At 44.6% G+C, this 23,007-nt stretch overlaps 1 protein-coding gene across 4 annotated transcripts in view; it reads right to left on the reverse strand.

Moving 5' to 3' along the window:
- The window catches only part of LOC115346250, a 37,137-nt gene extending 14,672 nt beyond the window's left edge, over positions 1-22,465 (reverse strand). Inside the window, exons 1-2 of one of the 4 annotated variants that reach the window (XM_030026085.1) lie at positions 21,568-22,465; positions 2,156-3,150 (exon numbers count right to left, since the gene is read on the reverse strand). In XM_030026085.1, the coding sequence (XP_029881945.1) occupies positions 2,156-3,150; positions 21,568-21,891 (1,319 nt within the window). In that variant the 5' untranslated portion in view covers positions 21,892-22,465. Of the gene's footprint in view, positions 1-2,155; positions 3,151-20,700; positions 21,208-21,303; positions 21,497-21,567 lie in introns of those variants that run through there. The other 3 variants (XM_030026086.2, XM_030026087.1, XM_030026088.1) reach the window with 3 other exon arrangements.
- Positions 22,466-23,007: the final 542 nt, after the last annotated feature.

Consider the following 23,007-nt stretch of genomic DNA (forward strand, 5'->3'; position numbering starts at 1 on the left):
CAATACAAGCGAGGTTACTCAGCACAGGTCATGGCATCACTTCCACACGTGTCAGATCTCACTTAAATACTTTAAGTCTGACAAGAAATAAAGTATTGTGACCAAGGCCTCACTGGAATAGCATGCAGGGAATATAGGCAGCTGGGATAGTAAATGGCCTTTCAAGAGGCTAAAGGACTAGGGATAGTTTCTATTTATATACAGTCAATAGCGGACTGAGGTATATCTTACTTTAAAAAAAGAGTCATAAAGCAATGAAAAGGCGTAAATGCCAGTGTTAAAAGAAGTGAGTCTAACCCTGGTCCTGCACCATAGGACCCCTGGTAGGATGTATTCACGGTGACCAGAACATTCAAACATTTGTGTGAGGGGAAAAACATGCCTTCGGTTTTTTCTCTGTTGGTCACCAAGAGCAGAATATTACTTTATTTTGTAAACATCTGACAAGCAAAAAGCCAAATTGAGCATGTGAGCAGCGTGGCCTGACTTTCTAAACAGGCTACACAGAGTAAACTTCAGCCAGTAAAATCTCAGATCGCCGGTGTACTTTTTGGTTTGAATAATACTCTGCTTCACGGATAGTTACAGTGAAATTAAATAGGGATAATGGAGCAAGAACAGCTTACTCAACATGTGTATCAGCCCAGACCGCTGCCATAGCGAAGGGAGCATGCTTCTGTCTCTTTTGAAGATTGGCAAGGGTATAAAAATAAAGTATTTGGTATCTGGAAGACATTTTCCACCAGCCGTTTTCCTTTAGAGCTAGCAAAAAATTGTGGTCTAAATTAGTGTTCTGCAAGCTCTTTAAAAAGGAAAAAGGTTAGTTAGATGTAACATATGCAAGTTTAACTCTTACAGCTACGAAAAGCTCAGACCCTGAAAGCAGAAATTTCTATACACAGCAAGAGAGATTATATTTAAGCTTCACCACCTTGCCCACGTTCTCATATACCCAGTATGATGGCCTATATTTTGTATTTATTCAGCAAGACCTAGAAACGCAGCCTCCCAAAGGACAAGGAAAACAGAGTTCCTCCATCAAATTAACCTCAGTGACTAGGAGTGGCTGGGCAATCCCGAGACCTTTTGGGTTGGAGGATGCACGAGGGATGAGGCAGGGCACGCAGCAAGAGAGAAGACAGACCAGTTGCATGCTGCCATGGGAAATGAACGCTGTTACTAATACCCAGTCACCACAGCAGAGCCCTGCAAGGGACAGTGTTTGTTTCAGTTTACCTGATGTTTTCACTGAAGTCAAAACATTTGAAAAATACTGTTTTGACAAAAACCTTGGGAGCCTGGGCTCTGTTTTGAATTTGTTGGAAGGAAAAAAAAAATAAACACTGTTTCTACAAAAATGTTTTCACTAGGGACTTAGTAAGAAAAATGCAAACATATGCTGGGGGGTGGAGAAGCTTCCTCCTGATGGATATAGAGAAAAGAAATATATAAAATAAAAGCAATTGCCTGGAGAGGTATGCTTTTGTCACTGGCTGGTTTTAGCCATTGAACTAGTTGGCATCAGGACCTGGAAATCAGCAACTCAGCCTGACCATCAGCTCACTTGATCCATGTCATTCCGGATGACGTTTGGGGACAATCACAGGTACTGCAGCAAGGCTCTCAGCTCATCCCTAGCAGTCAAAGGGATGTGCAGATGACTGCTTAATGCACGAAGTGCAATGGAATTAAAATGTCTGCACAGTCCCTTGGATAAAACATGCTACAGACTGGAAAATATTACTTAATCTTAAATCAAAGCGGTAATACTTTTGTTATTATTTACTTTTCTGCAGAGCGTTAGTGATGGTTAGTCAAACTGTGGAATTGCTGTGAAAAGACGCAGTAGCTGTCAGCTCAGCCTGCTCAGGAGAGTCGGGGAAGGATGATCTTTCTGTTCTTATACCCTTCAGGTATTTCTGCAGGAAAAAGAAAATCAATTGGAGGCACAGGAGCTGTAGAACTAGGAAAGAAAACCGAGGAGTCTAAGGCAGGAGCAGTGACTGGCATTGATCTCCTCTGTATCCGCAGACTTTACTACATTTAAGGGACAGCAAGCATGAGCAGAGCAAAGGAAACGTAACTTTGTTTTCTGGCCTTTTTCCTGTATGGATAATATCACATGCTTCAAAGGCTCAGATATGCATCATCTTACCTGCAAGCTATGCAGAGGGCAGAGAGCAAAGCAAGTGCAAAAAAGACAATCCCTGTTATAATTGCCAGCATCATCATGTTTTCCGTTCTCTCCTGCCTCACAGCATCTACAGTGGTAGGTTCGGTGATGTTCTTGTATTCAAAGAGCATTGCAAAGCCTCGGCCCCGGTCTGTGGTGGTGATCAGTTCCATGATAACCTCAACCATTTCCAGAGACGAACCAAAGACCAAGGTCTTGTTTAAAGGTGAATTTGGTCCACAGAAGCGAGAGGAAAATGTGATGAGATCAGAAACATATAGTACATCATGGGGACAGACATCCACTGCTGGCTGTGGGCTAGAGGAGACTTCCACGGGCAATACTGTTGTGGGAAGAGTCCAGCTCTCTACTGTAACTTCATCTCTCCCACTAGCAGCTAGGTGGGCAAGCAAGATTTTCCCTTTCGAATCTTCTTCTGTTTCCAGGCCGCTGGTATTTTGCCTCTGCGTTGTGGCACTGCCAGCCGCAGGGAATGGCAGCTCTTCTGTTTGAGCCTTGGTAATCGCTTTGGGTTCCTTCATCTGCTTCGACTGGTTTTCTTCAGATGCTTGTTTGGCTTCCTCTTTTTTTGAGGCGGTTCCTGGAAGTTCATCCAGGTGACTAGCAAGGTCCTTCGACTGATCTCTTGTGCTGCTCAGATTCTGAGCCACCTTTGACATCCAGGTCTGGAGAGAGGGGTTTGTAGTACGGAGAGCCAAGTCCAGGTTTTCCTCAAGAGAAGGCATGTCCTTATCTCCTGTTTTAGTAGGGGCTGAAAAGCCATCCCAGGGGGCTGGAGTTTCACTAGAGCTCTCAAAAATGTCAAAGTCAAAAATTTCCAAGATAAGATGGGTTCTCATGGGGATGAAAAATTGCCAAACGCAGTGTGTCCCTGCGTAGTAGTTGTTTGGAAAACCTGGTGATAAAATCAGGCCTCTTTCCATCGATTCCACCACTGCACCACAGGAGTAATACACCTGGGAAATAAAACAAATAAGCTTACATCTTGCTAGAGACTGTATTCAGGATGCAGTCTGCTAGACCTACGAAAGGTCCAACTATTTTCTTTCCCTTCAGGGACTGGTATAAGATCGCCTCAAGAAAGGGGAATTTGTTAAGCTTGTACAAGTCTATCTTCTACTTTCCCATTTGGAGCATTAATCTAATGTGTCTAACACAGAAAGCTACTCTTGGAGACTATGGAAGTGTATACTGAACAACCAACCTCCACAGAAATATAACCCAGATGAGTAATTCACGTAATTCTCACTTTCTACTACTGATCACAGTAGCATCCATTTCAGCTGTTGGCTAACATACAACTTGTTGACCACACAAATGCATTGTCCTCAACAGCTGGTTGTGTGATAAAAATCTCAGGAAGCTAAAGAAAAACTGTGTCACCACAGCATCTTGAACTCTGTGTTATTTTCATTACAAAAACATTTTTTTAATGTAAAAAAACCAAACCCTTGCATTGATGATTACCCATGATTCATCCATCCAACTCATCTTCTGTTTCAAAGATGTTCAGCCTTATCTACTTCAATAAGCAGGAAAATCTAGGTGGTTTTGATTGGGTAAATTGTCTCTGCTTCAAATGCAAAGCCTCTCAAAATAGTGATAGCAGATACCAGCTCTTGCTAGTAAACTAGCAATCAACATGCATTTTACATAACACAGCGACAGTCCCACGTGAAGTTTGCTATTTCTTCTTTCTCCATAAATAGCCTTCAGTCTCCAAAGAGGAAGGAAGTCCATAAATGGTGGCACTAACTACCGTGCTGCAGCTCCTCTAAAGGTACAAGGCTGCTTTCATGCATCATATTTACAACTAACTTCTCCCAAAGACACTCTCAGAGCCTTTTTTCAAGATTCTTTCATAAATTTGTAGAGCACACAGCCCTGTCTGCACCTTGGGCAATTGTTTTTGAAAAGGGGAAAAAATAAGTCACAAGTACTTAGGACACAAGCCCTGTCTAGAAGCATGGGTTTACAAGCAATAATTGGAAAAGAAAGGGAATGCTTTGGGTTTGGTGGGGTTTTTTTATTGGAAATGATTTGTCGTCTTGGTCTGTTATCTATTTAAACACAAAGGAAGCTTGGCAGTAGAACAAACAAATCTTATGAAGTCCATAAAAAGCCACAAAGATCAAAATACTCCAGATTTTTTTTTTCTCTCAGTCCCTCCCCTTGGCTTATATTGAAATGGAAAGAAAAAAAAAATGCAATGCCAAATGTTAAAAGCCCGTAAATAACAAAAAGCCAGACCTGTTCTGCAAGCCATGACCTTTGCTTTCCAGCAGGTGCTGTTCATATTCTGAGTGATTTCAGGGTGGATGGCAGGATGGCAATAGAAAAGGACCAAAACAGCAACGTGGGTTGAAATTGTATTCTGTATTCAACTTGACATCCAATCTTTGATTTTCAAAAGTGTCATTTAAATCAAAGCTTATGTTAATTATAGTGGAATAAACTACAGGCTTCTCATTTAAGGCACCTGGGCTGGACTATGGCTTAAAGTCTCAAGTGGAAAAGAAACCTCATTCATGTGCCAAATACATATTATCCTCTGTCTAATGCCTTAGGAGTCCCACAGCATGTAATACCAAAATAAATTAATAGAAATTTACTGATCTTTTCTCTAGGAGGTAAAATTTGGGGGTTTAGTCTGAATTAGCTAATTTGTGGTAAAAATGCAGGTGAAAATAGCAAAAGTTTTATGTCAATTTCAGAGGCTACAGATCCTAACATTTCGATCCATTTGCTAATTCACATCAGAATTACAGATACATTTGTTGTCACCTGGAATTTACTGAAAACCAGCTGGTTTCCAGTGAATATGCTCCTTTCTCCTCAGGGAGAGGATTGCTCCTACACTTGGAAGAAGGAAAGAGGGATTTTCTGTGACTTCTCTCATATTCCCTCCCTCCATCATGGAATATCAGTGCAGACTTGCCTTTGTCCCATGCTAGTCTTTTGAGCTCACTTTTAAGGAAGATATTTGCATAGCAAGAAACAGTAAATAATGCCTAACTTTTCAACTAAAATATGTACCCAGTTTTGGAGCCAGAATGTGCACCAGAACTGCTGCTATTGCAGGGTGGTACTCCTGGGTGTGGGAGGATTACAGATTGGCCCGAACCTCCTCAAATTAGCAATGATTGAGGGTTGAGATTTTATTTTGAGGAATATGTGAACTGATCTAGTTGCCTTTTTTCAGACACTGAGAAGGCGCTTGGAGGCGTTCACAGCCCCACCTCTACTACCAGAAGACTTTGTTAACACCCAAAAGCAGCAGCCATCAGTTCGGTGGATTTTGTGGGATTAATCACCAAAGTGCTGAATGGGTAAGTGCATCCCCCCATAAATCCCTCGCCCCCGCTCTCAGGATAGGCTCCCTTTCCTGCCTTCATTTTCACTTGAATCTGTCATCATTTGGAAAGAAATATCTTGCAGACTGCATACATCCAAGGAGTCTCAGATTCAAACTCAAATGCCTCTTGTTCCCCTACAAGCCATGTTGCCGCCAGTTGGCTGCAATACCTAGCCGAATCCCAACAGGTACCCTGCATCCCCGAACCCCGGTGGGGGGGGATTTGTGCAACATTTGCGTTCCAGAAATCGGGCTGAAAGGTCACAGCAGCGAGGGGATTGTTCCTTTATTACGGCTTGGGAGACCGAAAAGATTCAAGACTTGCTCTGAGACCAGGAAAAAAAAACCCACAAGGGACAGGAAATGCAAGACAGATCCGAGGGGGCAGGGGAAGGATTTCTGATTAATTTATAATCCACAACTGAATGACTGACAAAACTGTTTAGTTCATTCGAATCATCCTTTATGAAAGCTGAGTTTCATCAATTAGACACAGATGTTCCCTTCTGCAGCAAGTTATAGACTTGTGGGCTTTTGACAGAGGCATGCAAAAAATCTGGCACATTTTTAATCTTTGCAAATGATAGGTTGTTGTTTTTTTAAAAACAACACTTGATATATGCCCACACCAATTAGGTCAATTATGAGCAGAGAGAACCAGATTACCAGTCCTGTTCATCTGCTTCTCAGTACTTCCCACTCTGGCTAGGAGTCCCAAATGTTTAAAACAGTTGTGCTGAACTGAACCTCCAGCCTGCTGTGGTCAGACATACCCTACCTGCCTTCTGAATTAGGGTAACTGGGGAACAGCATTTAGTAGGTTGCAGAGAAGTAACTCAAGTCTCAGCTATTGCTTCTTGGCCAAAACCACAATGGTTGGATATTTCAGAACATGCCAAGACATTGCATTTCCCCTTTTCACACTACACAGCCCACTCAGAAGCTTAAATCTATGCCCATTACTAAAAAATGCCCCATTGTCATCCACTTATCTCCTCCTGTGCTGACATTTGGACTCTCTAGAAACGAGTAGTTAATATTGGCATCAGCTTTGAGCTACTTAATTAAGATACACGTATGTAAGGCGTTACAAGGCCTCTGCACCAGGAAACACAGGGCTAAGGAGTACAAGGAGGACCTTGTGCTCGTCCCTCCTAGGTGATTCTGGCAGTGGTGCCCCGATGGTGGGACGAATGCTCCGCTGCCCTCTGAAGCGTAGGTTTGCAACGAACCCACGTGCGATGCAGTTGTAGAGAGCCTGGGAGTTTTTCTTAAGCACAAAGCTATGCTGGGTTGGAACAGATGTGGCCACAAGTGACTGCAAGCCATTGTTCAGAAATCTCACCCCAGACACCAGCGCCTGCTTCCTGAGGAGCACCACCTCTCAAAGAAGGACCAAGCCCTTGATATGTAGGGGTGCACCACAAAGCCAGCATGCGATTTCTTCAAACTGGACGCTACACCAAAGAGCTCTTGAGAAGCACGTGGCACTGATAAGAAGCAGAATTCCCATGCAGAAAAGGAGGAGAATAATTGTTTCGGCCAGATGGGAGTTTATTGAAAGGCCCAGCCAAATATATGCACAGGAGAGAGTAGTTACCATCATCTGAGTAATATAACCCTCGACTCTGCTCTCCACTCGCACAACACCTACTAACGTAGCCCTGGAGCTTCTGCATTGTTCCAGTAGGAACATTGTCAGGGAATCAACACATTCTAAGGGAATCCCACTCACTACTAGAACAATTTAATTAGCACCCTTTCTTTAATCACAGTTACTGCCAAAAAAGGCACCAGACTAGAGCTAGATCAGAGGCATGCGCAGAAGCAAGCTCCTCATTTTGGCAGGACAGGACAAGTTGTTGTGGCACCTTACATCAGAGCCAGGAGACCCTCCTGGCTGCTTCCACCAGAGCGAAGCCAAACTCAAAACCCACAGGAGGGTCTTGCAAGAAGCCACGAATGGCAAGTTGTGGCAGCCTCTCGCTGGCCCACGAGCGCTCTTCAGTGATGGGTACCAGCCTCTGTCTGAATCACTAGAAGCAGGCAGGACTCAGTTTCTCAAGCTTCACTGTCCTGCCTCCAAGAAAGAAATGCTTCTGGCATGAGGTGATGCTGGGAGCCCAGAGGGAATGTGGGGAGGATGCTGTGACATGTAGCTGGTAAGAGAAGGTGACATGACCATGCGGTTTAGCTTGTGAAGACATAAGCCCTCCTGAAGAGAAGTGGAAACAAAGTGATGCAAGATCCTGGCTAGGAAAACCCTCAGCCCGTTTGTGCTCATAGTTTTTGCTGAAGCTCAAAAAGGTGAAGTAGTGATAAATTTTCTTCATTCATGTTAATGCTGGTTACAAGGAGCCGCTGTTTGCAGAATCCTGGAGGACGCTGTCTTGCCTGCATCCCAAAGACTGTTTATTTTTAAAGTGTATTTATTTCAAAGAAAAGGAAGGAGGACATCCTGTCTTGATGTTTGTCATTCCTCTGTGAGCACAATCTCAGATTCTCTGGCTTGGGACCTGTCCAATGTAGTTCATTTTCTTTTATAACATACTCACCCAAGAAATAGCAAGTTCTCTTCAGTGTGTACCCAGAGTCAGAGTGAAAGCCTCAGCAGAGGAAACTGGAGACACATAGCTGAGCCACTAAATTTCCAAGACATCCTCAGGGGCCAAGCCACACACTTAATAGAGATACCCAGTTGCAGGCTTGCAAGGAAATGATGTGCAAAGACCATAACCTAGTTTGCCCTCATTAATGCCTTATGCACATCTCGGCTTCTGTGCATTTCTCACACGTATTTCCAGTTTCAGGCAGACTTGAAAATGTCACTTCCACTTCTTTTTAGAGATGACAGAGAAGGAATAATCCACTATATTTCAAACTGACTGAACATTTAAGATGTGCTGCATTTATTATTCTTTTCAGGAACAGACGCGTATTATCTCCTTATCCAAGTTAAAGGGCATTTTGGTCTTTGCTTGAAGACTGTACTAGAAAGATTTAATACTAGAATAAGGAGTGAATAGGATAGTGAGGATAGAAGCTATTTACACAGACCTTAGGCCCTCAAAAAAAAATCACTCTGAAGTCAAAATACCTGGTTATGATCCTGTGATTTTGACTGAAATATTCTTTTACGTTTTGTCCCTTCCTGTAAAATAGCCCCACAACATAAATGCATAAATGATCCTTTACTCTTTTTTTTTTTTTTTTTTTAGAGTAGGAACCCCTCCCCAGGTAGATTTTTTTTTTTTGCTTCATTTAAAAAACAAAATCCACTGCAGCTGCCTGGTGCCAGCACAGGACTGCAGGCAGTATATGGCAGTTCTATAGTAGCCTTATCTTGTCAGCCTACAGCTGATTCTGATTCAACAGCAGCCACAGGGGTATGCAATTAGTTTCTGGACAGAGATGGATGCAGTCTTAGCATCCAAGATTGTTCAGTCTGGATGACTAAATTTAGCCATCTGAGCTCACCATAGTATCAGTGGGGTGAAAATCCAGCAAGCTTTATTTAGGATCCCTCACCCCTCCAAAATTAAAAACATCTTATGTGCGCACATGCACGCACATGTGTATCTCTTTCAAAGATTTGGCAACGCTTTGAGACTACCTCACCAGCTCCTTCACATTTTATTCTGCCCCAGGGACCTCTTTAAAACTCTGGCTCCACCAACATCTTTGCAATTGCTCAAAACATGCAGGGTGAGGTATGGTACCTGGGTTACTTCTCCCCTCCAAACACAGGAGGTTCACTCTGAGTTAAAGATCGCTCGGACTCACAAGGACATTTGAACAGAGCCAACCACCTGGGATGAAATATGAAGTGGCCCAAACTTTCAGCCAGAGCAGAAAGAAAATGCTAAACTTAGGGTTTAAAAAGAAAATGAGAAGGAAAAAGGGAATGTGGTCATTCCATAATCCCAGCTTAAGGGGGAAAAACAAAATATAGACAAGTCTTTACTTGCTGACGTGGCTGGAACTAGCTGCAAAGCTACCAGAAATATAATTCTTGTGGTTCCCAGCAAAAGCCCCAAGTTCTCCTCTCACAGTATTTCCAAGTTAGGGAAGACTGAGCTTTTTGGATGCTCATCAAATACAGGATCTGAGGAAAGACTATCCCAAGAGTAAGATATAAAACTCCAGTCTGTTAGTTTAAGAAGTGACCACATTTACTTCACTAGCTGACTGATCTAGAGATCAAAGCTGGTAGGACTTTTTCCAAGTGGAGGACAAAGTTAATCAGAGACTTTATAAAATTAGCGCTCTACTTACTTTTGCATTTTCAGCTCATCTTTGCATGCAAGGTTTATTTTCTTTCATTAGCGTAAACTAGATACAGCAGCAGCACATCTAACCTATTTTTCCACCTGGCAGTACAAGAATTCCTGGAAGTGCCTTGGAATCACCATTTCCCCCTCCACCAAATTGCCTTTGCTGTTTAAAGCATGAGGCAACAGCAAAAGGAGACTCTTTCATCCCATACTAGGGCAACTCTTCAAGTATCTCTGGATGCTTGAAAGTAGCAGACCCGGCAGAAGTAGATCAGGACATGGGACTGACGGAGTATAACAAAAATTGCTGACACTTTGCTTAGTTATTAGGAGAGAGTTTTCCCTGTCTCCTTTTTCCAGTCCTTAATTGTGATTTTTTTCAGATTGATCACCAAAAGAGTTCTCATCAATTATGAGAGTATCCTGCTTACTAAGGGGTCTCCCTCACCCTCCCAGTAACCCCGTCTCAACACAACCCATACACCTGCACACGCACTTCGTATTCTCTCCTTGCTCCCGAGCAAATTCACATAAACAAGCACTGAACAGGGTTCAGTTGTGGGACTCTGAAAGTGGGCCGAGCATACATTTGCTTTTAATACATTTATGGTATCAGAGCGGTTGCACTCAGGTTTTTCAACAAGGGTCTAATATTTCTTGAAGTGAGTGCAACCTGCTGGATTTAAGCAAAACCAAAACTGCATTTTTTCACAGACGCTCTGTTATTTCAGTGGTGGGTAGCAGCAGTTCCACCACATAAAAGTGATTATGGAAGTGACATTTCCACTCTGCAAATCCCATTTTCAGGAAAGAACCCGACTTGTCTTATATTCCTTCTTGGCACACATCAGACAGCTTCATAGGGCCCTGTTTTCACACCTATCACCAACTTTTCTATTGTTTTTAATGGTTTACAGGACATTTGAAGAGAATAAATACGCAGGTAGGAAGGGAAGGGGACTATGAAAGCCTGTTGCTGCAGGAGACAAGGAAAATAAAAATATTCTTAGAAGAGTAGAGGAGGGAAGCAGGAATGCAGCGCAGCAGTTAGAGCAAAGAATGCAAAGTCAGAATGAGACTTCAGGACTTGGAGGCCCAAATATGCCTCAGACTGTAGGCATGCTATTTTCTCTTATTCTTCCCATATGTGACTTTGCTGCAGCTGAGCCCTGAGCTCAAGCGTCACAACAAGATTGCTTGGAAGGCGCTGCTTTATTTCAGCGGAGAACAGACAACCTTCTCCCCGCTTCTCAGGAAAAAGAAAATAATAATCAGGGAGGATGGTAATGTTTGCATTACCCTTGGACAAAGGCAAGGAGGTTCTGTCGGGATGGAAAGAGGCTGGCAGGGCCCAGGATATCCTCACCAGCTCCGAGCGCCTGCCTGTAGATGCAGCATTTCCTACGGCAGCCTGCCAAACCGTTAGGCAGGCCATTGCCACAACAAATCTCTGGGAATCAAAGCAGCTGCAGAAGAAGAGGCAGGAGAAGGTCAGTGATCTCATTAGAGCCAGGAGGCCTGGGCCCCCCAGCCACAGCAAGGTCCCAGCTTCACAGCTGCAGTGTATTTTGATACCTGGCCTCAAGCAGATTGCATAATTGCACCATGAGGTCACCATCCCTCCTCCTTGATCCTCTCTGAGAACAGGAGGTGGAGAAAAGGAAAATCACATAAAAACAAACAGGGGCACTCTGACAACCACCAGGCGCAGTGACACACTCCAGTTTCTGTGGAGAACAACAGACCTTCTCATTTGACTCCAGAGATGCAATGCCTTTTTCTCCTTACAAAAAAATGCTTGTTCTCAGAGACACAAACAGGGGCTGTTTTCTGAACAATCGCCCGTGGAACAGCACAGCTTTCCATAGCATGATCAGCAGTATATGCAGCCTGGGCAGACTTTGTAACTTGACGTTTTGTACTTGCCGTCGGAGCAACCAGAGGAAAGGCAGTCTCATGCTCTGCTGTTTTGGGGAGGTTCAGGTGAGATGCAAAAGCAGTTTATCCTTACTAAGCCAGAAATGGCAACCTACTCTGTAGTTAAGAGCAACGGGCAGAATTTTCTGCAGCAGCCGCGGATATTTTGAGTACCTGATGCAAGATTCCTACGTAAGGCCATGAATGAAGATCACCCAGCTCCGGGTGCGGGGCTTTGCTGGCTAATTTGGCTTGCCTCTCTGCAGACAAAAGCCAGAGTTGTTTCCTGCAGAGGGAAATTCAAAGCAGGAGTTAAGAGATGGTCTTAAGAGCCCTCTGAAAGAGCATTTCTCCCTCTCAGTGAAGGTGGGACTTGAGGAGGCTTCCTGGCTAACTCAGCTACCTAAATGTTCATAGGTGAAATCTCAGGATATTGAAAAGACAATAAAACCATTCTTGCTCTTTTTCCCCATATCATATATAGGCAGAAGTTTTACTTCTCCCCTTTCAGTTCTTTAATTAAGATTGAGTTGTATTCACCTACAAGATGTCTTGCACGTTACAGCTATGTAAATCTGGCTAAGCAGAGTTCTCTCTCCTTATCCAGTTCTTTCTTTGATTTAGATTTCTAAGGCTAGAAATTCTCATGATGAATAGTTTTTCTCTGGGCTTGGCAGCAGCCTGGCAGTTTATGGGTTTTTGCTACCTGACAGTTTCCCAAGTTGAAGTTACCACCCACCACAGGAGTAACCCTGGCATTCACTGATTATTCAGTAATTGGTGTATGCCAAGGTGTAGACATGCTCATGAAGTGGATAAAATATTGGTAGGAGTGTAAAATACAGATAGAAATGCTCTGGAAGACACCTAGGCCAAGGCATAGGACATGTCCAATTTTTTCTTTAATTTCATTGATGCACTTACATCCGAGTGCTTTTACTAGAAACTAAGTACCAGGTCTTATTATTCTGAACTCCTTTTCATCCTTCACTGCAGCCCCACATTGCAATATTAATTTCCTCCTTCTCATCTCAGTCTGAAAGGGACAAAAGCCAGATTGTTTTTCTATGAAATGATTTGAAAAATCTATTTAAAACATGCAAATCCAGTGCTTGGAAAGACCAACTTGACTAGGCAGTGTTCCCTTGGGGACTACAACTATTACACTCATAAAGTAGAACTATTTTAAGCAGAAACCTGTCATTAGTATCTCATAAATTTATTGTGCTATGTTCATGCAACAAATGCAAGTGAGACATGTCATTATGAGAGTAGTCTGAACATTGGTTTTCCCCTTTCATCCCAACATTAGCTTTTATGGCTAAGGAAGCATATAACGTATCTAAGACAACATCCACCAGGGAGTGCCAGAATTCACATCAACAACCAGCTTTTTCTTGTGGACTTTCCAGACTAATCCTTGCAGGGGAAAAAAAAAAAAGAGCTAACTCCTGTGACTGGACACTCAACAGACAAATAGAGATTCTCCAACAAAGATGCAAGATGCCATATCAAATAAGATCCTACATCTATACAAAGCTGCTATCTCTGTTCTAGTTTTGGGGGGTTTGGGGTCTTGGGGTTTTTTTGTTGGTTTTTTTTTTTCAGCAAATACCCTCATTCAAACATACAAAAAAATGTAAAGCTTTAGAAAGGGAAACAAAGGCATCATTTAGAGTGTCTCCTCAGGCAAATAATCATGAATATGATGGGACCATCGTAAATAAAAGTAAGGCAGTGTAATGAAGAGTTCAAGATGCCACGGCCATTTGCTTCAGGGTTTTAATAGGTCAGCATAGGTCTTTTTTCTACTAGAGCAAGTTCTCATTAACAAAGTGTACACAACACACCATAGAAAAAATTAACAGTAAACGATAGGGTTGGTGGGAACTAACAGGAGTGATGCGGGAGTTTCCAGAAGATCAATCTGGTTTTCATTTTCTATAAATTGAACAGGCCAAAGCAGCTCAAATTAAAGAGTAGAAAACATGGTCAGATTGTTTGAACTGCTTGGTAACCAGACGAAATATATAACAAAACAAAAGCTATAGCACTGCAGTAAAGTTTGCTTGTAGAGTTCAGTATAAAAGTCCATTTAGCAAGTTATGTATGTTCATAGGAATCTGTAAAACTAGTGTTCCCAAATTAACTTTTTTTATATATATATATAACCTCCCAAATACATGGAGGAGATTTAAATAATGAAATCCATATGCAGCTTAGGTGCCCCAAACCGCTTTGTTTTGTTTTGAAAGTACCAGAAACAGGAGAAAGGGGAACTGAAAGGCAATCCCATGCAAATTTCGCTGGCCACTTCCCAGGAAATAAATTTGGATCTCTAAAAACAAGCAAAACACACATGTATACGTGTAAACTGGCCTTGCAAAAAAGCAAGCTGTTTGTGCTTGGATTTCCAGCTGCATGACCCTATTGTTTCATCCAGACACTTCAGATGTTTCACATGTTGGAAGTCTATTGTACAAACATATGGAGAGGGAAACATTCCACGTGTGAAAGCCAAAACCTGCAAATATCCTGTATCGCTACTAGCATGCCGCAGAGTTGTCACTCCAACTCTTTGGGAACTGGGTTGTTGTTTCGCTAAATGTCACTAGCAGGTGAGAGGGCTTATGCAGAAGACATGGATAATGATCCTTAAAAAGCAAACAAAGAAAAACCCTCTCTCTTTCATACGATATTTTTAACTAGGCTTCTAAATGAGCCATTGCTACAGCTGAGGCTGGCCATTCAGAGGTCTGTTAGGGTCTCAACGCATACCCTTAGTTTTGGATGGTATACAAACAGTAGCACTTTTCCCCACCTCGTTGTTCCAGGATTAGTCTCCTCTTGTGCACTCTGCAAAGGGAAATTTCCAAGACTCCACCTTTGCCAGGATTTCAGAGAGCAGGATGCTTGTAAATTTTACTTTACTGCCTACACATAAGGAAAGACCATGAGGGCACAGCAGGGAGGGTGTGGGAGAAAGCAGAAAAAAGTATCACAGATACTGCAGCCAGAGAAGAACTAAGCACTGGGTTTGTTGTTACAGGGTCCCAACCAGTGAGCAGTTTATTTTTCCAAATAAATCTGCTTTGCAGACATCCTTTCTTCTTCCCCATTCAAGTTTCAACCAGGAAACCTGGAATAAGTTACTGTTGATTTTAGAGGCAAATCAAAGTGTTCAGCCTGCTAAGCTTGCATTTAAAGTTAGTCTTGATGAGAACTCCTTGGGGCCCTTGTATTCAAATAGTGAGGTCTCAGATTCACCTGAACTGCCCACCCATGCAGATCTATAACACAGGCAGGAAGACGAGGGGATGGGCAGCGTGGGCTTCAAGCCTCAGTTCTAACAGTACAGGCTCCACATTTTAAGTCAAATCCAGAAAAAAAAAATCCCTTTAATAAAAACTTAAAGTCATACAAAACAGTGGAATATTTACTAACCAAGACGAGGAGAGGGCTGGATTTAGGTAGAACAAGTGGATTAGGTCTCTCGTTGCTAATCCCAAATTAAGTACGACACAGAGCAGGCACACCCTCCTTGGAAAAGCTGAGCAACCAACTTTCTGGGATTTGGATCAGGCTGGACTGTCAGAGGCATTTCAGCCCAGATCTCCTGTATTCAGGAAGCTGTCCTTGTTGGCATCCTTGACACCTGACCCTTGCTACAGTCCTGCTACTCCTTAACAGAATAACGAAACACAAACACTATGGAAACACATCAGTAAGAGATCAGTGAACTTCCAAAAGTCCCTTCTTCAGAGCTGACAGTAGTTCTGAATGGAGGCTTGTACCAGCCCATTTTGTTTAGCTGGTTTGATGTTGCAACCTGGCTGCTAATATAAAGAAATGAGAAGAATAAAATACTGGATGAAAATGAGATAGCACAGCAGGTTATGGCTTGCATGTGGCAAATTTGCTTTTGTTTTGCCACTTTGAACACCACCCACCCCTGCTTCATATTGAAGCGTAATGGTGCTGCCTATACTCCCCCAGGACCAAGGATTTCACATAATTTAATAGTTTCTGTAATTAGGTATTTGTGAAACTCTGAAATCCTCTGATGAAAGGTGCTGTAAAAGTATTACCAAAAGTCTTCTACCATGAAAGGACTCCACCCAAACCCAAATACAGATGTTGTCCTCAATGTACATCATTACTAATCCAAGCCAGCAGTACTTATGGCCTCATTTAAATCCTCCTGAAGTCCCAGATGACTTCTGTGAGCTCTAGGAGGGCCCCAAGAATTCTAGAAAGGAAATATAGGCAAATTAGCCTTTTCTCCTATCAAAACTGGAACGTCCTTTTCATTGGCAATGACATGAGCAAGGATATTCAAAATGAACCATAAAGCCATTTGGTGCTGAGAGCTTGTAAGAGGACTTATAATGTTCCTACGTTGAGTTCAAAAACTAAGGCTGCCAGTAAGGCTTTTCCCTACTGCTGCACAATGGTTCCACATACTAATGCAAGACCCTATAGTGCCCTGTACCTACTCCACCCTCCTCCTGCCATGGATTTGTACAAGTAAAAGAGGATTCTTTTTCTATTTAGTATTTCCCATACTCAAGGAAGTATCTAAACACCAAGTTGAATATTTATTCTTTATAGACCCGAGATACCAGTGCATAGACTGACCTCGTAATAATAATAGTGTGTAATGGGAAGAGTTGCTATACCAGACCTAGTCTAGCTACACTACTGCTGGGTAGCCACTCTCTGGTACCAAACATGCCATGATTTCTTTTTTTTAAGAAAAAAGGGAGGCAGGAAGAGAGACACTTGAACATTTTACCACCATTCCTGGTCTGTCACGCAAAGAAGCAGACGGGGAGAATAATAATTGTTTGTTGGTTACCACAGGAAAGTTTGTTTGCTGGGTCTTTTTAAACCAGTGCAACAGGACTGTTTGCTTCAACCTACTTAGATAGTAAAGAAACAAAAATGACTTCAGCGTTTTCATCCCAAGGATGGTTGGCATCTCTAGTGGTACTGCACTCTTTTAGCTCCTTCCACGTGAAGATTACCCGCATCGTTCCAGAAATCTTCTGCCACTGGCTTACTTCTCTTACCTTGGCTGCTGCTTCCATTGCTGGCCTTGGCAAACAAGAGAATTATGGTTCAGCTCTACAAAGAGAGAGTCCCATGTGCTATGCAGGACTTGAGGCCAGCCTCATCCATCTTCTCAGCTTTCAGCTTCTTCAGTGCTTCAGTAATTAGAATTATCAGGACTAAAACACTGTGGACATTATTGCTGCTTAGCGTGAAGCTAACAAGAGAGCGCCAGATTTACAACATTCTGGCCAGACACAGAATTAAAAAAAAGTTACAAATCATTGCCCAGTTCCAGGGATACGTACTCCAGGATCTTATTTCGCCAGAGACTCCACATGAACTTTAGCCTCTAGGAGAAATCCGCCTGCATTTTTCTAATTGAAATACCAGTCAGACCAGTGGCGGGATGCAAACTAACACGCATGAAAAATGAAGGTTCAATGACCCAAATCAATTATGTTTTAAGGGCACAGCTCTGGACTCAGTAGGAAATATTTTAAACAGGAAAAAGAGCTAAACAGGATCATTCATTGAACTGACCTGGAAATGAGACAGAAATTTGGTAAGTAAGAAGTTCAGTGCAAGCCAGTTTTATGTACCAACTGTAGTGGATTAAAAAAAAAAAAAAAACAAAAAAAAAACAACAAACGAAAAACAAGCCCAGATATTTCTTAGACTCAAATAATGTTTCAGACTTCTGGGTACTAAAGTGAACAGTGCAATAAAACAAAGCAATTCTCATGCCTTCCTTGAGCACAGGCAGTGTAACACAGTTTAATTCCAGACATAAAAAAAAGCAGTTTCTAGAAATCCTGAAACTGCATCTTTATTAAAATAGGACAACCTGCAGGTCTTCTATAAAACAAAAATAGTAATTTAAAGAAAAAAACAACTCCTGAAGATCAGAACCAGTTACTGTGGCTGGATTTTTAAAGCACATACCCACAAGCTAGGGAAAAAACAGCTCTGCTGCTTCAGAATACATGAATATAGCTGCTCCCCAAACTGGCTGAACATACAGAGTAAATATCTGCCAAGGTACACTGTAAACACAATAGGATGCAGCTACAGCAATTAATCAAGATATAAAGAAATAGGAAAGACCTATCATTTCTCTACTCCTAAAGAACGAGTACTTTCACAAACAGTGGAGAGATTAATAGATACTAAGCTCATTGCGAACAAAACTTTCAGATTCATTGAAGGTGCCTTATTTGTCTTGACTGGCTTCGTTTCTTGAGACGGAAAGACAGCCTGGTGTGCATATACAGTGCTTTACAGTAACCTATAAAGCAAAAGCTACCTGGACCTAAACATCCCATTAAAGTGTTACTAAAATAACCCCCACACCTGGCAGCAGCTGGGATTGGAACCAGATGTGCAGTACATCTGGTAAAGAATGGGGCTGCTGCTAGCAGGCGCTGAGCCGTTTGAGTGATGTACTTTTCCAGTCCAGCAATTGTCTGGAAAGACTTGATAAAACTTATACATTTTGCCTCTACTTTTCTTAAGGCAGAGGTTGACCACAAGCAGACCTATTGTGTGTCAACTTAAAACATTTGAGAATTTCCATATCCTCCCCCCCCCCCCCCAATCAGAAGTGCATATTTTGCTGCTCCAGTTGCATAATTTACTGATTCAGCTGCATGCTTGGTCGATCTGGCAGGAGACTAGTACGGTAGTTGAGATTCTGGATACATTGCCAATTGTGCAGCGTGCTTTGTTGATCAGGGCCGTAGAATTTAATAGCTGAAATTTCATACACTTTACTAATCAGGCCACATTCTTTGCTAATTGAGGTGCATATTTTAGTAGTTGATTTTTTTTTAATCCTTCACTGATCTTGGGAAGGATCCTGCTCCCTCTGAAACCAGCGGGAATTTTGCCATAGCCCTCACTGGGAGCAGGACTAAGACTTTCACTAGGGGGTCTAGGATCGCTAAGATTTCTTCTCTTAAAAGGAACAAGAAAAGCCTGATTTTTTCTTTAAGCCAGCAAGTGAAGATCACCAGATGAAGGATGGCACTGGCATAGAGACCTCCTCCATAGGGAGTTGATTAAACAGATAATATTTTATGGACATACAGAGACATAATTTTGACTATGTTATTCTTTCATCAGGCTTACATTCTTCCTTCGGGATAAACAAGCCACTTATCCGCACATCTTGTTCCATCTGATACAGACACGCAGGAGGAAACATCATACACCTTATCTTCCAATTTTCTTTCATTTGATCTAACTCCTATTTTTATACTGCTGTAGTGCTCAGTGAAGGATTCCAGAGAGAGCTCTACTTTGCCGCAAAACATGTTTCAAACATGCACGCTACCTCACAGCATCCCAAACTTCCTCAACTCTGAGTGGCAGAGACCACCTTCCCGGATGAAAAGAACAGTTCATTTTCCTATACCTCGCGCAGACTTTGCCCTTGCCAAGGAAGTTTCTGTTATGTTTTTACATTGTTAACTCCAAGCCAGAGGACAATTAATTTCCCATAAATCTTTGAATACCTTTTTCCAACTGCTAAATTGAACTACATTTGAACCACCAACTTAGAGTGGGATGTGTATTTTTTTACTAGCATAGCAACACTATCAGAATGTAGCCAAAAAAGATAAAAATAATGAAGCCTACGCAGCATAGTGCAGTCCTTGATGAGTGAAGAGCAAGTGCAACTTACTCAAAAAAATAACAAAACCAGGCAGCAAGAGATGTACACACACGTCTGTTTGCACAGATTTCACTGTCACATTCAGGAAGATAAGCAATAGAAAATGCCTAAGTTTCATTCTGCAAAAGAAATTGTCCAGTATTTTAAGAAACTGTAGACAACATGTGATCAAAAGAATAATTGACACAGCAAGAAGTCAAGTCTGGGAAAGTATGCGGGAGGTTGTTGCTTCTTCACTACGGGGGCAGTTTCTTTTCTATAGTGCTGTTGGTCAATACTTTAGTTCAGATACTGCCTGATGGGAAATCAAACAGTCCTGATTTCAGAGTTAAGAGAACAACAGAAGTTGGCTAGGAAACATAGAAGAAAATCAAGCAAAAATCATACAGCTTGCTGATGCATTCAGTGTCCCACCATTGCCACTCACACCACACAGCTAATACTTGGTCCTTCTCATGACTGTACAGGCAAAGTTAGAACAAAACTAGCACAGGAAGGATGCAATAGCTTAGGGCAGCAAGCAAGTCATGTAGTTTAATAAGAGAAGTATGCAGCTGGATGAGGATAAGCTTGCAGGTTCCGCAATGCAATTCTGAGTTGAAAGAGAAACAAAAGACAAAACCCCACAACCGTACAATTCAATAGATTTAAGTGTGCACCTTTGTAAAGTTAATACTTAGTACTTCAGTGCCAGAAATGTGGCTTAATTAAGAAGTTCTCACTGTAGCTATCTTCACTAGGATACCAGAGTGAGATAAAACATCTTCGTTTCAACCACAAAGTCGTAGCTGTGTTCTTATGTGCTGTGGCAGGGAGTTGGTGTATCAGGCGGAATTACAATGCTGTTTTCCACCAGGGAAAGCAACCCCCCACCTTTTTTCTTTACGTACCCGTACGTAACAAAAGACATCAATGTATGGAATATTATTTTCTTATAGCATAGTGGCTCATGTTTTATAGAGCTGAGAATCTCTACCAGAAGCGTCAAATCTTGCTCCTGTCAGGGTCCACAGGGAAAGTCCCGCTCACTTCAGCGGGACGAGGAGTGCTTACCCTTCCCAAAGCACAGAACAACTGTTTGCTCTGCAGCTGCTCCTGGTTGCGGGGTGCTCTGTGCTTCCTCGCCTGCCTTTCCAGCACTGCTCTGGTTCCCCCAGTGCTCACCCAGTGGCTCCCAGCCTACGCCAAGATCCCTGCCCCGAGAGCCGTAGCTGTCATTTGCACCGTTTACCTGCTCTCCGGACTACAGAGGAGGTGCACGGGGACAGTAATACAGCACAAGGTGGTTTGTTTCGGCTCCGCATGCCAGGCTACCCCTCGTTAGGGCCGCCTTTGGGCGAGCGCTCCGATTTCCGCTGGAAATGCCGTTCAATGGGTTTCCACGGGGCTTGCACCGGATTTCGGGTCTGGCAGTATCGAAGCGGAGAGGGGGACCCGGGGACGGACTGCCGCAGCACCGCGTCTCCCGGCGCCTTTTGGACTCCGAGGCGAGTCACCAGCCAGCCCTGAAGAGGCGCACCCAAACCCCGCCGCCGAGCGGGCAGGGGCCGAGGGGCAGCCCCGCCGCACCCCTCCTCCCGGGGGCCGCGGCGCATCCTTCCTCCCGGTCCCGGGACTCCCGGCAGCTCTGCCGCATCCCCCGTCCCGGGACCTGCCGGGACCTCTCTCCCTCCCCGATGCGCGCCGAGCCCCCGGGGCACCCCCCCCTCCCCGTCGGGTTTGCCGCTGTCCGCCCCGCGCCGGGAGCCCGCTGCCGCCCTGCCCGCCGCCGGGCGTCCGGTACCGACGGGGCCGGACGGGGGCCGCCCGTGGCGGGGGGGGGGGGGGGTGTTACCTTGCCTCCCGCCCCGCCGAGGCAGAGGGCCGCGGCCGCCGCCAGGACGAGCCCCGCGCCGGGGAAGCTCCGGCCCATGGCGCGGGGCGCTGCGCCGTGCCGAGCCGCGCCGAGCCGAGCCGAGCGCAGTTTTGCGCTGTCGAGCCGAGCCGAGCCGTGCCCCGAGCGGGCGCCGCTGACAGCGACCCCCCGAGCCCGGCCTCCCCGCCCCTCGCCCCCTCCCCCGGCCGCTCCCGGCCCCTGCCCTCCCCCCCGGGGGGTCACCTGCGGCGCGGAGCTCGGCGGGGAACGGGCGAGGCGCCACGGGAGAGGAGGGGGGCGGCCGGCCGCGGGGCTGCCGGGGCTGGGGCGGGGAGCGGAGGTGCCCGGTCCGAGCCCTGTCCCCACGCACACACACACACACACACACCGCGGCGAGCAGGGTCCGAGCGGGGTGCCCAGGGCTGTATCCTCTCCGGGCGTGGGAACCGCCGGGGATGGAGGCAGCCCAACCTCTCCGAGCAGCCGGCTTGAGCGGGCTCCCGCGGAAAAAAAAAGTTTCTCCTGCTGCTGTGCGGTGGGGAGACGGAGGGGCCGGTGTCCTGGCATCAGCGAGGGCAGCTGCCCTGGGCAGCGTACCCGGCCGGTGCTCCGGTCTCCTGCCAGAGGCTGCAGCCCAGTCGGGGGGGTGAATTGTCAGGGGAATGGGAAATAGGGAAAGGGCTCGGGTCTCTCCAAGGAGGAAACGTCACCCCAGCTTCATCTGAGCACGGAGCAAAGGACGGGGAAGGACCACCCCTGGCTGGGCATCCTGGGGAGCCCAGAGAGAAGGAGCTGCACAAAAACTAGCCGTCAGGGTAGAGCAGCCACTGAACCTGTCTGGAGACCGTGGGAGGTCCCAGGGGGGGCATTCCTCGTTTCTGAGGCAGTTTCCTGGTTTTCCAAATGAGACCCTCTCCTGTACCCCCTCCAGTCACGCCACGTGCTGCAATGAGCGTCGGGCAGCCCCACAGCCCCCAGCAACCAAAAATTATTCTGTCTTTGCAGGTGGCAGCGAACATACGTTGCTAGCTGCAGTTGACTCTTCTGTAGGAAGAGTTGCAGTAACCTATTTTAACAGTAAAAGTATTTGACAAAATACTGTGGTTTTACACTTGGAGCTGCTTTTTTGTAGCTCGGTTACCCCCCCACCGTAAGCAGCACAAGGAGCCCTCACAGATCCAGCTCTGTCTGGCATGGGAGCGGAATCTGCCAAGCGGCAAGTTGTGATGGGATTTCTTACACCTTTCCCAAAAAATTCTTGTGCCGGCCACTGCTGGAAAAGGGACAACGGACTAGCCAGGCTGTTGGGCTGCGCTGGCATCCCAGTTCCTGAATTCCTCTTTCCCAAAGAGCAGAGATTAACCTGGTTTTCAGAGGACAATGTAATCAATGGAAAAAAACTGGATAATACCTTCAGTTGGTGTCCAAGTGGGTGCATATAATAAGCATGAAGTTGGAGGACTGCTGTTGAAGAAAACCGTGGGGTTTTTTGATAAATGCATGAATGTACTTTGTATTTGACTTTCCATATTGTCATTTCATTGTGTAAATCGGAAGTAATGTCTTGAGTTTATACTTTGTAATGAAAGCGGGAGAGGCTGGGGACAGGCACCGAGGCAGCAGTCTCTCTCTGAATGCATGCTGACACTGAGCTCATGTGTAATCCCGGGCTATTCACCTACT

The sequence above is a fragment of the Aquila chrysaetos genome, chromosome 9 (assembly GCF_900496995.4).
Source record: "Aquila chrysaetos chrysaetos chromosome 9, bAquChr1.4, whole genome shotgun sequence".
In the NCBI taxonomy this organism is placed as follows: Eukaryota; Metazoa; Chordata; class Aves; order Accipitriformes; family Accipitridae; genus Aquila; species Aquila chrysaetos.